General features: G+C 39.4%; 1 protein-coding gene across 1 annotated transcript in view; it reads left to right on the top strand.

Moving 5' to 3' along the window:
* LRP5 (LDL receptor related protein 5) overlaps nt 1-15,488 on the top strand; it is a 141,974-nt gene that overhangs the window by 46,812 nt on the left and 79,674 nt on the right. Inside the window, exons 3-5 of the mRNA XM_048307064.1 lie at nt 571-768; nt 4,338-4,534; nt 6,228-6,359. Of these exons, the coding sequence (XP_048163021.1) occupies nt 571-768; nt 4,338-4,534; nt 6,228-6,359 (527 nt within the window). The remainder of the gene's footprint in view (nt 1-570; nt 769-4,337; nt 4,535-6,227; nt 6,360-15,488) is intronic.

The following is a 15,488-nucleotide window of genomic DNA, read 5'->3' as shown; positions in this document are numbered from 1 at the left end:
CAATGTCTGTTCTGGCTACTTAAATTGCCTATAGGTGGAGTGACAGGGAAACTGGGACATGGATGAGAATGGGGAAACACATCCAAAAATTTAATGTCTTTCTAAGTCTTCATGGAGTCATGCTTTATTTACTGACAGAAGCAAACTTCAGGACACTGGATTTTATTCATTTTTTTCTCTCTAGATTTGCAAAAGGATGTTAAGCTGTGGCCATTGCCTGCTTGGATAGGTAATTAGTTGCTTCAGAATGTGATTTAGGATATTAACTATAATAACTGGCCACACAAGGATGGTACTCAGTTGTAAATGCTTATGACAATCACATACTGCCCAGCATTGGAAAAGAATGGTAAATACATTATGCAGAGGCAAAACTTGTGAGATGATTTAATGAAGGACTTCTTTTGTGCCCTGTGGGCCTGGGGTTTGATTTGCTTTAATAAGTATGCTAAAGTTTTGGGAGTAAACATTGGTGTCTGTACACTGCTGTATGTTTGTACCACTACAGGCTTTGCAAAGAGCTGCTATCCCGGCGTGTCTTGTGGCTTAATTTGTGTATATCTCTTTCAGATACATGTACTGGACTGACTGGGGTGAAACACCCCGAATAGAACGGGCAGGGATGGACAGCAGCATGCGGAAGATAATTGTTGATTCTGATATTTATTGGCCAAACGGACTCACGATAGATCTCGACGAGCAGAAACTTTACTGGGCTGACGCAAAACTGAGTTTCATTCATAGGGCAAATCTGGATGGTTCCTTTAGGTAAGTTTCCTTTTGTCTATAATAAGGTGTAAGTTATTCCTCACTTTCTGTGTTCATTTTGAAATGAGGCTTTTTTTTCTCCAGTAGTCTAGAATAATGCAAATATCTTATGGGTTTTTTAAATGCAGTTCTTAACAACCTTGCGAAAAATAGCCTCACATACTATAAAACTGGTTTTAAGACTATTTGTATCAGTATTTCACATAGACTATTCACAGCCTTCTTGTACAGCAGGATTTTTCATTTTTAGGCTCTTACTTTTCTTGAAAATAGTTGGAGATGCTTATTTTTGACCCTAGGCAATATAACATTTAACTAGTGATTGGGATTTTACAGTAGTGTTAATATTTTTTTTACCAACAGGAAATACACATTGAGAGACACTTGTCTGTGGCCCCATCCAAAGATGTCCTTTATGTCATGCCTATTAATTAACCAAATTCAGGTTGATTCAGACAACAGGCAGTTAGGAAGCAGATTTTCCTAAAGCTTGCTGGAAAGCGCAGTATGGAAATTCTGTTTGGTGGCTCCTTTCCAAGTGTGCTGTTGAGTTTTGGCTTTTGTAGACATGGAGAAGTGACACTTGAGGCAGGGCAGACAGGCATTCGGGATTGCATCTTCAATTGTGTGCAGTGTTCAATGGGAAGGCTGTGTTGGTCCTGAAGGGTGAGTATCATATGCAGTAAAATGTCCTGCCAGAGTAATCTCTGCCTTGGTGTCTGGCTTTGGTCTTCAGGTAGTTTTAAATGACATTTTCATTTTCATGATTTCATAACATTTTAAATGCCTGTGTCAGTAAAAGTGTTTTGCCTTGGTGAAAAGTTGGAGGAGTTCTATTTTACACATTTCTGTGTAATAGAATAATATGCCTTCCCAAAAAACCCCCCTCATTTTCCATGGTGTTTTTCAATTTTATGTTTTTTTACTGAGAAGCACTCTGTGCCTGATTTTCACAGTCATAAAAGACCAATAGCAATATTGACATGCTTTATAAAACACCCTGAAGTTCCTTTGAGAGCACTGTGTAAGAGCTGGATAATGGGGGCATTGTAGTAAGTGACAAGTAGTGACTGACAGTCCAAAGTGTTGACAAGGGAAAAGGCCTTTGCAGAAAGCAGTGGCAGCTCAAAGTCTGGCTGCAGGTTTGTAGACAGAAAGAAAGATTTTCGTATAATACAACAGGAATGTGTTTGTCTTATCTGGGGACGAGTGGCACAGGGTGAGATTTCCAGGTTGTTTCTGCAGTTTTCATGCACATACTACCTGTGTAGACTTTACTTACACGTGTGTGTAAACCTTGAGGTTATAATGGGCAAGTAAAATCTGTTCTGCTCATTTTAAGGTAGAGAAGGGCCACCTGAAAGGGAGCAAGCCTTTGAATACACTAATTCCAGCAATCTGTCAAATTACTCTGTGATAGATCAATGCCCCACCTCCCAAACAGATTTCTGTTGAACCATAAATCAAACAGTGTTTTAGGAAAAAATAATGTATTTTGCATTAAGAAAAAATTGGCTCACTCTTGCATATTTTACTCAGCTGCTAGAGCATGTAAATGCATGCTTGAGGTCAGAATATTCCTGTACAATGTACATTCTGGAAGTTCCTGATGTCTAACTGCACGTGAACTTTCAGGTATTGTCCAACGTAATAACTCCTGAAGTGTTAAGTATATTCATAAAATGCCATGAAGATTGATATTAATCATAATTCCTTTTAAATGAACTTTTTATTTATTCCCTTTTCCATTCCCCTGATCAGTGTTGAAACAGAAGTCTGTGAAGTTGGGACTCCTAGATTCTGGTGTCAGGGTGGACCTTCAGTAAGAGTTCAGACTAGATGGTAACTTCAGAAGTTGTTTCTGCTCCTTAAACATGGAGCAAACAAGTTTCACTCATACATGACAATAAAGAAATCTGTGATGTTTCAAATGCTTCCGCCCCTCCCATCCCAGAATCCATTCAGGATTATCTCAAAATTCAAATAAAAAGGAAATTTGTGTTTTGTGTGGTGGATTAATGGTACTGAAGCAATCTGCCTCTTAGCAAGCTTCAATTTGCAACCACATTTTCTGGAACTATTTCAAGGGATGTAATTACAGAAGAAAGGGAGACTTGATATCTAAGAATGATGGAAATAGGGGCAATACATAGTGGAAAACAGCTGTTATGATATTAGGACACAGCCACTGCTGTTATTAGTTAAGGAGAAAGAGCAGTGGTGAGAGTGGAAAGAGAAAGTGAAATTAGTATTTGTACTTATTCTGTTGTGTTTTATGGTAAGAGAAGTAGTGGTAATTAGAAAGACAGAATTTTTAGAACAGTTTCAATTTTATCTCTGGAAGAGAAAGATTATTAATCATTTTGTTTTCTCATGTATATGCCACAGCTCATTTGCATGTGTCAGTCTGTTTTAAACTTGTCCATGTCTGAATATATATCAAAAATTTTGGGGGTACTTATTCCCCCCCACCCTGGAAAATGCAAATAAGTACCCATGCTGCTCAAAATGAAAGAGAATTCTTTCCCTGCCAAATTTTAACTGTTTTTTGTTTTTCCTTGAATATCTTCAGTGGAAAAAAAAAAAAGAAAAGAAAAAGAATGCAGATTGAATATAGGTATAAGAAAATTAAGTTCCTCCTTTTCCTTCAGGATGGCACTGAGACTTCAGCTATCTCAAAGTTGTATGATGAAAAATTTTGAATAATGGTTTGCTGTGTCATAACGCTGATTTGAAAGGTGTGTGCATACCTTTGTGTATACCTAAAATGCATGAATTTTGTGGAAACCGAGTACCTAGTGTTTTGACTGAGGAATTGTCAGGCATTTTTCCTCCAACTTAATAAATATCTTCAAAACTACTGAATCGAAATGATATACATTTATTGCAACAGGTATAAATTTTGGGATCCTGTGAAAACATGTTAGAAGTGTCATGTGTTTTGTGGCTTTCAGTTCAGCTAATTCTCGGAAGTGTGGCTATATGTCATTGAAAAAAACCTGAAATGTTTCTGATTTGTATTAATTATAAATATTTAGTTTTAGGAAAAGTACAACTGACCTTTGCTCTACATTAAAAATTAATCTGAAAAATACTTGTTTCTGCTGCAGACAAAGTTAAGAGGGGTTGTTTAATGAGACTCATAGGTCATTTCTTCTTTTTTCTGCTAGAAGAATGAGTGCAGCTGAAGTTCTGGGCAAAGATGTCATATAATACTTTAATCTGAGGAGCACTCTTTGGACCTAAGTTTCCTTGAAAAGTCACTTGTGTTTGGGTATTTGCACAGCTCCTGAAGTTAAGGAACTTCAGGGGTCAGTGTAGAGCCCGAATCAGATACTTTGATGCTCTGAAACCCAATATATTTGTGTCCTTATGCTATGAAGGGATAAAACCTTATTTTACGTTTTTTCAGTCTGACTGTCACTTTTATCAGCAGGTGAATCTCTTGGTCCCATGAATTTGTTGAAAGATGACAGTTCCTCTATGAGTTTTTACAAAGCCAGGTTTTTTAATGTGTGGTAACAAGTGGAAGCAATCCCTTTTTAATCCTTACTCTTTCTCCCAAAAAGGCAAAAAGTTGTTGAAGGTAGCCTTACTCATCCCTTTGCTCTGACGTTGTCTGGGGACACTCTGTACTGGACGGACTGGCAGACGCGCTCCATCCACGCCTGTAACAAAAGGACGGGAGAGAAAAGGAGAGAGATCTTGTCTGCCCTGTACTCGCCCATGGACATCCAGGTCCTGAGTCCGGACCGGCAGCCGTACTGTATGTCCTGCTTTCCCTCAAACCCTCTGCATGACTGCTACTTATCTGTCAGGGAAAACCTTAGTCAGAAAAATGAGTTGTGTGCAGTTTCAAGGTTTTGCATGCTTGTCAAGGGATTGGTTGCTAAAGGTAGAAGTGCTCGAATCCTGTACCTTCTTTTGAATATTCCTGCCTGAATTGGTGTAAGCTCACTCACTGTCCCATTTGGTAGCAAAATCCAAAATCCAGTGCGGTACTTCAGTGAATTCTTTTGGTTTGGAATATTTGAACAAGAACGGTACCAACTCACCTGACATCTTTTTAATGCCATTACTTTAAAGACAACTGTAAGAAATGCTTATGATAACCTTTTTTAAAATAAGTAGAATTGCCATGAAATATATAATGTTCATGTTGTACTTGTAAGTGCAGTTTTTGCAGTCCAGACTTGATCATGGTTATCTTCAATACGTATCAAATCGTTTGTGAATATCTTAGTATGGAAGGGATTTAGTTTTGAGCTTTTATATGAACACACATGTGCCTCTATTTTTCTTTATATCCTATGGTGCTGCGTCAAAGGAAGGCACATGTAGAGTATTCAGAATCGCATAGAGCTGCATATATTTTGTATGTGCATGTGATATCATGTGGCAGTTGGTCTAGGTCTTGGGGTTTTTTAGGATTGTGAGAATGGGACTTAAAAGCAATGTTGTAGAAATGTATGTAATTGAGTAGCTCTGGGAAGAATCAACTCGTGTCTAGAGGAAGTACTCTTGCTGTTTGGACTGGCTTCTTTATTTATGCCAACTGTAAAATCTGCTTCCCTAAAGATAACATTTGTTATTCCAATGAAGTTTATAAGAGGTGAGTAAACAGGCCTGAAAGTAAGCAACAGGAGTTTGGAGATCATCTTGGGGATGGAACATGTGCAAGTTTTCACTGAGGTTGCTGGATATGCACAGCACCCTGGTCTATCTCACAGCTCCAGATAAGAGTTTGTCTGTGCTGAATTCCTGTCATTGCTTTTAGCTCCAGGAATGTCCCAGCCTTGGGTCATAGTATTTCTGAGTCAGTCACAAAGAAAATACAGCACATAGGGAAAGAGCATATGCTGAAAATAGCTCAGATGCCATTGACTTCATTAAGATCAGGCTTGGATTCCTTCCTCACCATTTTTTTTTGCTCTGTGAGTGTCAGTGGAAGTAATATGTCAAATTAGCCAGACATTTTGTGCTTTCATATGAAAGTAGTTCAGGTGATGATTCAAACTATAGTTTTGCAGAAATCTTGCAAAAGTTGCAAATATTTTTTATAAGTGGCAATATTTATCCATAATTACTTATTAATACGGTTTTATGTCTTGCTGCCATTTTTTTCCCATCTAAAGGAGAAAGGAGTGTTCAGTTGTCCTATGTCCATCCCTGTCCTGTACATGCAACACTACTGTAATGGAGGAATTGTACAAATTGTTATGTTTTCTTTTCTTTCATAGAACTGGTTGTCCCATCAGTTGCGTACATCTCAATTTAGGTGCCCCTGGAGTTAGATACTGGGGAGGGGGGGGAATCAAGCATTTTATATTGTGATTCCTCTGTCTTTTAGCACTAAAGCTTATGCCAGTCATTTGGGAACTATAATTTCTTCCTCATGGAGAAAACAGGGCTTTAGGGCTTCTAGAAAAATTAGAATAAATCTCTTTTGTTTCTTGAAGTTCACACTCCATGTGAAGAAAACAATGGTGGTTGCTCCCATCTGTGCCTGCTGTCTCCAAGGGACCCCTTCTACAGCTGTGCCTGTCCCACTGGTGTGCAGCTGGAAGACGATGGCAGGACGTGCAAAGCAGGTAGGAACTTGGCTTTTCTCTACAGTCACAGTGTTGGTGTCATTTGGGTTCACTGCTTCAGAGCTGATCCTTGAAGGAGTGAGTGGAGAGGAGCTGCCTGATACTCTGAAATGTCATTTTGCATCTAAACCTCCCATCAAGCTACCAAAGAGGGTGATTTTTATGAACTAAAGTAATCCATTGTAGTAGAAATCGGAGAATTTTGTCTGTATTTAGTGTTGCCAGTTCCCTGTAGGAATGAAGTAGTATGTGGAACCCATTGCTGAAGGATTTTATTAAAAGTAACTCAATGTAGGACATCTTTCCGTTTGGACAGTGGCCAAACTTCTGCTCCCTCCCATTCATTGTGCAGAAGAGGTCAAGGATAAAGTAGTGGTGGCTGAGTTGTTGAGATAACTGAGAAAATACTGTTCTAGGTGAGTTGTCCGTGTCCCTGAGCAGTAGGAGAGGGTTGTGTATCACCAATAAAAAGCTGTTGAGGGAATAACAGCTAGAGTATATGCTGTAATTAGAAAGCGTAACTAGGTGCATATTTTGTATCCACAGGTTGAATGAACCTTGTGGTGTCCTTTGAAAGCTCGGTTTTTTCCATTGACTGGGAAGTCTCTTTTAAAGACGCATCTTACAAAAGCAGGCAGCTAACACTGTGGTAGAGCACTAGGAAGCAAGGATTTGGAGAGTGTTCTGCTGACTCTGCTGCCTATCTCCAGTGCATTTTCGAGGCTAGTCAAATAGTATAATCATTTTCTGATGTGGCTTGATTCCTCTGGGTACTAGAGCAAGCATAAGGGATGCCTTTCATTTATGAACTAGAAGCACAATTTAAACACTGAATCTCCAGGGTTTAAGGGCCGGCTTTATTAGCTCATCCTGCTGTAATTGAAAGGCTTATAAGGTAGTTTTGCAGCTGCTGAGAGACTTTTCCCTTTCCTCCTTCCAGCTTTGGAAAGCTTCCCTTTCACAGCTTTAAAAAAAACCTCTCTGAATGCTCAGGACAACCTTTTTAGACGTTCATATTGACCTCATGTTTCTGCCAGTGGGAATGAAGGTCAGCCTGCTTTTGGCATTTTGGCAGATAGCACAAGCAGGAGCAACTGCTTATACTGTGCTTTCACCTTTCCATTGTCAGGCCAGACAATCTGCCAAGGGTTTTCTGTCAAAGGAGGGCAGAAAAGTGGGATGAGAACAGGAAATCTGGTTTTGCATAAGAATGTGGCTTTTTGGTTCAGTTTTATGGATTATTTCTTTCCCAAGCTCCACATCTTTTGTTGCCCTGTCTGCCTTATGCCAACATCCATGTGCTTCTCTTTCCCATCTTACTATTAACTCCTTGGTTGCAAGGAACTGACTTTTTGTTCTCCACACGAGCCCTTTGTAGTGATGTTGTAGCGGGATCCAAGGGTGTTGACCACCTCTTCATTTTGTTCCCTGTTGGCTTGGGCAGAGGTGCAAAAGTACAGAGTGACTTGGGCATATGAACTTCTTTGCCTTCAGGCTGTTAAATGAATTACACAAAAGCTGCTGCGGGTTTATCTGCAGAAGTAAAAAGCATTCTGTTCTCAAAATCCCTGTCCACATGGGGAGTTTACTGGTGCAAATATAACTGTATAATGTTACTGTATATATCTGTTGGAAAGAATTCTTGAGCAGAAAAGCCGTGGGGCTCTTAGGTGATTTCAGCTCTCTTGAATATTGAAGAATACATACATTGGTAATGTCCGGGTGAGAGCACTCCATAGCTCTTTACAAGTGGTAAAGGGCCTAGGTAATTAACAAAAAATATGAATTCAAGGACAGGCTGTGCCAGTATTTGCCTTGCTGAGTTACATCTGTGTGTAATGAAACTCTGGAATTTTATACTTCGACTAAACTAACTGTTGATATGCTGGAACCCTAAGTATTGTGCCTGTTTAAAAACAATAGCTCGTTTTCCTGTAGTTTTAGCTTTTGGTGTTGATTCATTCTTGCTTTCTCTCTGATTCTAAAGACTTGCCCTGAATAAAAAAAAAAATTAGCTTTACAGTAAATATCCATCACTAATAATGGATATCAGATAGATGGATAGCAACTGGCATCAAGTATATGTTCTTCTCTGGGAATGTGTACTTGTTTTGTGAAGGTAAATGTATTGTTTTGCAGACCCATGGTGCTAAGTCTGTTTTCCTCTATTGGCTTGAAAATGTTCTGCACTTCCTTGAAGTTCCCATATCAACAAGCAAAGGGGTTATAAGTTTGGAAAGTAAGTCAGCTGCTCCTGACCATGTACTCTTAACGAAGTGAACATTCAAGCTCTGGTCTTTGAAATTACTTAGGAGGTTGCACTGGACCACTGGTGTCTTGTTGCATGTGTCAAATACATTATTTTAGGGAGATATCTGAACCTAATCTTGCTGGCACAGAAGGTAATGAAGTCACAGTTTGTAAAGCCCATCAGAGTCTGATGATTCTAATTGTGCCTGTGGAGAGTGGCCTACTCAGTAGTAACTGGTAACACCTTGTATGTAACTTTGAAGAATAACTGACTAGTGAAATTTCATGTCTCTAAATGGATCTTCAATTCTTAGACCAGGTAGTTTTCTTGATTTGTGTTTTGTTTGGGTTTTTTGTTTGTTTTGTTTGTTTGTTTGAAAGCCTTTCCTAAGCTAACTTGAGGAATTGCGTGAATATTTGAGAAAGGAACCAAACTTTGGTTGCAGTCACTTAGAAGGGATGTATAATTATACCAGCAAATAGGCCAGCTGAAAGCAGAGCAAAAGGGTGGAAGTTTCACAGGCTTGGGGACCTTCTTATAGTAATTTTGCTGATTTAGGACTATCCTGAAGTTTTTCTTTCTTTCATTGTTTAAGGTTCACATTTACTTTCTTTATGAACAGAATTATTTTGATTCACGAATCTTCTGTTCATGCGCAATGTCTCCTTTCAAGAAGCTGTTCCTTCTCCTTCTGTCCTGGGGTTCCTGTCCTAGGATTTAGTGAGTTCTGTTGTTGGGCCAGTAGTAGATTGAAGTGTTTTGAGAAAGACAGATGTATTAATGGCTATGTCTCGTCTCCAATTTTTACCTTGCAGAGTAGAGTCTTCAAGTGATACCTGTCACCTCTTATGAGCAGATTCACCTTCCTCATTCTTCTTGCTTTCCACAGTGTGCAGTGAATGACATGAATTATCTGTTTCTCACTCCAGCTCTGGTGCACCTTTGGTATAATTTGTACCACTTGAAGTGAATGTTTCCAGATGAAATGGAGCCTGATCTTTGCACCCTGTTCTGCTTTCGTGGAGCAGGTTTGTTTTGCTTTGCTGGGCAAAGCTGCAGTCTCAAAATATTGGATGACTCTCCCTGCTTTTTCCTTCCTTCTGTGACTTGACCATGTGGTTCAGTTTAATCACATTCAGGCACCTCTAGATGTTTTTTGTGTCTCTTGCCAGCTAACTGTGATTAAACCCTGATCCCAGGCTCTTGTACAGCAGCTATGTGTCTACATCCTTCCAAGACTGAGCTGGTTTTTGTAAACAGCATTCAGCAACATGTTTCTCTTATGTTTCTGGAGCATATATAATTTCTTTCTGCTGCATGCAGTGTTGCTGGCATACAGCTATCATTGCAGGCCTTCTAAAGGAATGTTAAAAGCCTCATCTTTTTTCTAAGTGGATATATTTCCTGTAAGCAGTCGCTCTGACTTCCTAAATTCCCTCTGCCTGTCCGTGTTGCCTTCCCAAAGGTTCTTACTGTCATTGCACATAATTTTCTGTTATCACAGTATCAAGTTAGTCAATTGTATATGAACTAAAATTAATTGGATAGCATTTTAGAACCTATTATCCAGGGCTGATGCCTGCAAAATATTTTTAATATTCAGTACCTTGCTCTCCCAAGTCTCTACTAGCTTGGCTCTATGGCTGTGCAGCTGTAATAAGTAGGATAAACTGGGACTTCAGCTAATGTTCTTTTTTATTCTATATTTTTAACTTCAGCAAGGACACAGAGCTACACAATGTCAGAACTAGTCCAGATCCATGCAGCTTCTGGAACCTGGGTACCCCTAGTTTTAAAATAAATATTTTTCAGGATTTTGTTTTGCTTCTCATTAAATGTGTAGTGCTTGCTGCAGTATATAGATAAAATATTTCAGTAAATGCTACAGAATTTTACTTTACTCATTATGCAAATTCATTGCAGCAATTTCATATGGCCTGGGTATCATTAACTCTTGATCCATTTTACATAGCTAAATTCCTCTCTAACCAAATTTAGGTCTCTATTAAGAGGAACCTTTTTTTACTTGCTTCCACATAGAAACACAAACCAAAACAAGCCAAGCCTTTCTGTGACACTGGAATCTCTTGGAGATTTAATTTTACTCTGATTTATTGTCTTTCCATTTGTGTTGGGAAAGGTCATGATTCTGTTCCCTTTCTTGTGTTTGAAAGCAATGTGAGAGACCTCTTGGTAAAAAGGCATAAGGTTGGTTGAGGTATAGATGTATTTGCATGCCATGCAAGGAGTACATGACAAATGTGACATCCAAGTTTGCCATAGTTTTGGAGAAATGCTTCTGATGTTTTAAAGCTTGCACAAAGGAGGGATGCCTGGAAGTAAGGGCAGTACCAACTAAAGTAGGTTCCTTTAATACACTAGGCATTGGCTCAGTACAGATCTAAGCCAGGGGGTGTCTGGACACTGTTCTTGGTCATAGGGTTTAGTTTTAGGTGGTCCTGCAAAGAACAGTGAGTTGGCCTCAGTAGTCCTTTACAATTTGAGATATTCTATGATTCTAAGTAGACTGAGCAAAACTGTCTCCAGGAAGGGCTATAAAAACATAAATGATCCTCTGCCATAGCAGAAGACAAAGAATTTGGCTGCAAAAGCAACCATATTGTAATGGTACTTTAGCTGCTGCTTACCCTGGTATTATTACTGAACTCAGAAAAAGCAAATGCCCATGTACTGTGGACAGATTTGTGAGCTGATGCTATCTGTGCCATGCTTGGTAATGGATTGCCCCTAGAAGGGGTCTCTTCCTAAGGCTGTGCAAAAAATATGTTGAGGATAAATATCCAAGATTGCATCGACTCCTGCTAGTGACTTGCCTTAATGCTGAGGTAGCTGGCAGGTTTGACAGTGAGACAGGTACTTGAATTCACAATTATCTTGGTGGCTTCTTTACCACAGCAAATCTACACTTACAGAAAGGAGGGTTTACACTGCTTGAGATGTGGAAATTAAACTCTTGCTGTGCATCAGCATGAGTGTTCCTTAAAGCCAGCATGAGAACTGCTGCTGTATATTGAGCTTTAAGCATAACATGACTCAAACTAAAAAAGTTACTCATTTTTAGAGCCTTTTATTTATTCAGTAGAGGGAGTTTGGTTGTTTTAAAGTGATAACAAGGAGAATTTCTTCCCTCTTCTGTTCTTTCTCCTCAAATGTAGCTCAGTTGATAGGTACTTCCCAGAAATCTGGCTCCTTATAGTTTCTTTTGTCTCAGTCTAAATGTTGTAACTAGCCAGCTGCTTTTTGCAATAATATTGTCCCAGCTATGTCAGAATGTAAGTGGCCATTTGAGATGTGGCACGTTGACCTCAACTCACCAGAGGCATTTCTCCAGTTGAAGACAACTGTTCTTTGCTTGAAAATAGGAGAGTTTGGCTGTGAGTTAGTCTTGTGTGGTGACAGAAGTTGTAGGGTTTCTGCCAGGAAGGTGTGACAGCTGCAGTTTCTCAAATAAATGAGGAAATTCTGTTTTCCCAAATGAAAACCAGAAAAAAGCCCCCACGTTTTTATAACTGGAGAAGAAAGTGCTTGCTTCAGGTGTTTGAAGAGTCAGCTTCCCTTATCTATCCTTGATCCTGTTGCTGAAGCAGTTGATCAGGGTTGGCTACTATCCCCAGTGTCTTATTTCTCCTTGCCATTCTGCACATTGCAAAATAAAAAACAGTGGTTTTGGAACCTGCTGGCTAATACTGCAGGGCATATAGTGGTTTTTTTTATATGCAGGAGATAGGAGATTATTGAAGGAAGAAATGCTAAGGCACTTTCCTCTCATCTCCTGTGTATTTCTTGGTGCACATCATACATTTTAAATGTTTTGTCTCTGGTTCCTTGGTGAGCAATCATGAGCTGATTACAGCAACTAAGCCTCCAAGCAAGACAATCAGGCAGACAAATACCTTCCTTCATTGTGAAGTACTTACCCCATACCATTTAGCCACCTGGAAAGGCTTCTTCGCTAGCATGTCTTCCTCATAAATAAAGAGGAACAGTATGGATTAATCCAGACTTTCTCATTAAGTCGATCAACCACTAATTGGAGATCAGCCTTTTTGAGAAAGAGAAGGGTCAGGGAGATATTTGTTATTTGGGATAACTGCTGTAGAATCAATTCATTCAAGTACCTGATAAAGTTTCTGCTGGCATTGTGTGAATAACTGTCTGCAGTCTTCTAGCACTTGGAAGATGCTGGAAGAGAAACCTGGTGTATCAATAGATAAACTCTGATAATATTCTAGAAGTGATTTGGAGCTGTATTGGGAAGCAGCCCTCATGTCCTAATCTGTTTGTCAGGAGATAAAAAAATAAAAGAAAACTGTGTTTTGCCTTATTTCCTAGAACTTTGACAGCTGACTGGATACCTGTCTCTCCCTGTTGACAGCTCTGTGATTGAAATGCAACTGTGGAATACCATGGTCTTTTGGTTGCAAGATGCTTTGATTTCTTAGGTGTCTTCTGTCCTGTGCCTGGAGTTTGACTACCATAGGGAGATATTATCCAGAAGCTGAAGGACTTTTTCTTCACTCCCTCTCTCCCTATTGCACTCCCAAAGGTGCATTGTACTTCCTTTGCTTATCGAGGACTTGTTGAAACTGCAAGTTCGTAAGTAGAAACTGTCCAGTAATGGGTACCTGAGAGTCTGGGAAATCTAGAGGCTCCCTCTTCTTGTTCTACTCCATTTCACAAAAATTTCATGAGTGGTTTTTTTCCCTTTCATTCATGTGTAGATCTTGTTTGAGTCTGTTTTCCCTTTGCTTTATTTATTTTATTTATTTCCCTTTTGCTTTATTGAATTTTATTTATTTAGTTGTGTTGATGATTTTATTTGATTTCTATGAAAAGACTGTATTATTTTCTGTTCATAGCAAGTTTCATGCTTATAAATGGGGTCTACTTTGTCTAGTGACAAAATTAAATAGCCTCATATGGAAATGGCCTTATTTATAATTTCATTGGATAAAAGCCATTAAAAACATGCCATAAGGAACAAACCTGGAGGGAGTGAGGAGCATTCTTGAAGGTCTGCCACCATCATCTAGTTCTGTTGTCGGTGGTTTTCCTGTGCTATGGTGAATGAAACTTTCTTTTCAAGCTTTGTTGGTGCATGTTTCAAATTGATGACTACTTTCCAGGACTCTGAAACACTGTCTAGTTAGAGCTTATTTTTGTGGTTAGAGATTTTTGTTTCCTTTTTTTGGGTGGGGTTTTTGGTTTTGTTTTTTTTTTTGGTGTGTGTATGTATAAAGGAAATAGCACCACTCTCCCTTTTCAGCACTGTTGAATGTCTGGATTGAATCTGGTTTTATGCTGCAAAAGAACCACACCCTGGGTCTGCACTGAAAAGGTTTACGTGTAAACTTTGTTATCTTGCATTCACTGTGTGCTGGGAGCAAACACAGGCAGCATCACCAAGACACAGTGATAACTACCTAAGCTGCTGTAGCTTGGCTGCCTCTTCCAGCATTGGGTGGCTGAGCTCTGTTTTACTGCGTCAATGTAGCAACAGTGAGGTTGAGACTCTCCCTAGATTCACAAACCCTAATTTGCAGCTGTTGGTATCTTCTTTGTTTCATTTTCTTTTGCTGTTTTGGTTTTTTCTTGATTGTGTCATCTCAGAATTGAATTTTCTGGGGCTCCATCAGACTTGGCACATAATAAATAATGCTTTAATTTCAAAGCATTATACAGTTTTCAGCCTCAGAGAGGGTTTGTGGGGTGTAAAGTATTTATTTCTGTTTGTGTAAAGGATGACAACAGTGCAGAGAAACTTAATATGTTCAAGGTCTCTTGCTGAATAGGAACCATCTGCAATTAGAAGTCAACAGAAGTGGGATTGTAGAAAACCTACTGTATTTCTGTTCATTTTTTTATATATATAAATTATGTATCTTGTTGAGTTGTAATGAATTTTTGATTCTTGTCTCTGCGCATTTGAGGTGTTAGTACCAAAACTCTCTTTAACAGAAAGCACGTGGTAAAATGGATGTCAGTTCTAAAGTCAGTGACTCCTTACTCAGTGGAATTGTGTCTCCAGCAGAGAGTAGGTACATGTAAACTTTAAAACTGTGCTTTGCAAGGGAACACCACAATCCAAAGCCCACCCTTTTTCCAGCAGTAGGGATTTCTGACAGACTTTTTCTTGGCCCATCCTTTTTCCTATGGCTTGCAATGAACTGTTATTAAGAATTCCATGCAAAGGGATGTTAATTTTTTTCCTTAATAAAGAGTAGAAGCTGGGAGTATGATATCCATAAGGGAACAGTCAGATTTACCGCTTAACATTTCCAACTCTCCTCTCTCCTCTCTCCTCTCTCCTCTCTCCTCTCTCCTCTCTCCTCTCTCCTCTCTCCTCTCTCCTCTCTCCTCTCTCCTCTCTCCTCTCCTCTCCTCTCCTCTCCCTTTAAAGCACACAGAGCATAGACAGACCCAAGGGCAGGGTAAGACTTAGTTGTTCAAGTGCTTCGAGGTCTTTGGATGAAACCTGTGTGTAAGGGCAGCTTCTTTGCTTGGTAAAGCAGTAGCCAGATGGCTGTGCTGACCTTTGGTTCTGGTTACTGCCAGTGCAGTTGTGATTGTTTTGAGTAAATCTTCCTAAGAGTTTTCTTCTCCTCTGTCAGTAGTAACTTTGCAAAGCTGTGTGCTCACAAGTGTAATACTGGGTATGTACACACTGAACGTGTCTCACAGAAGCTCCATCCTAAACTAGAACAGGGTAACTGTGTTTTCTGTGTTGCAACAGCTTTTTCTGGAAGAAGCATTACTTTTGTCCTAGTCAGCTGCTTTGTGCTAATGATCTTATCAGCTGTGCAGTTTAACTAATATTCCATTTGTGGGATTTCATTTTGGTGGCTGTGTGAATGTGT

The sequence above is a fragment of the Corvus hawaiiensis genome, chromosome 6 (genome assembly GCF_020740725.1).
Source record: "Corvus hawaiiensis isolate bCorHaw1 chromosome 6, bCorHaw1.pri.cur, whole genome shotgun sequence".
Taxonomy (NCBI): domain Eukaryota; kingdom Metazoa; phylum Chordata; class Aves; order Passeriformes; family Corvidae; genus Corvus; species Corvus hawaiiensis.
The sequence above is the reverse complement of the archived record's forward strand: the minus strand, read 5'-3'. Positions and strand labels throughout refer to the sequence as shown.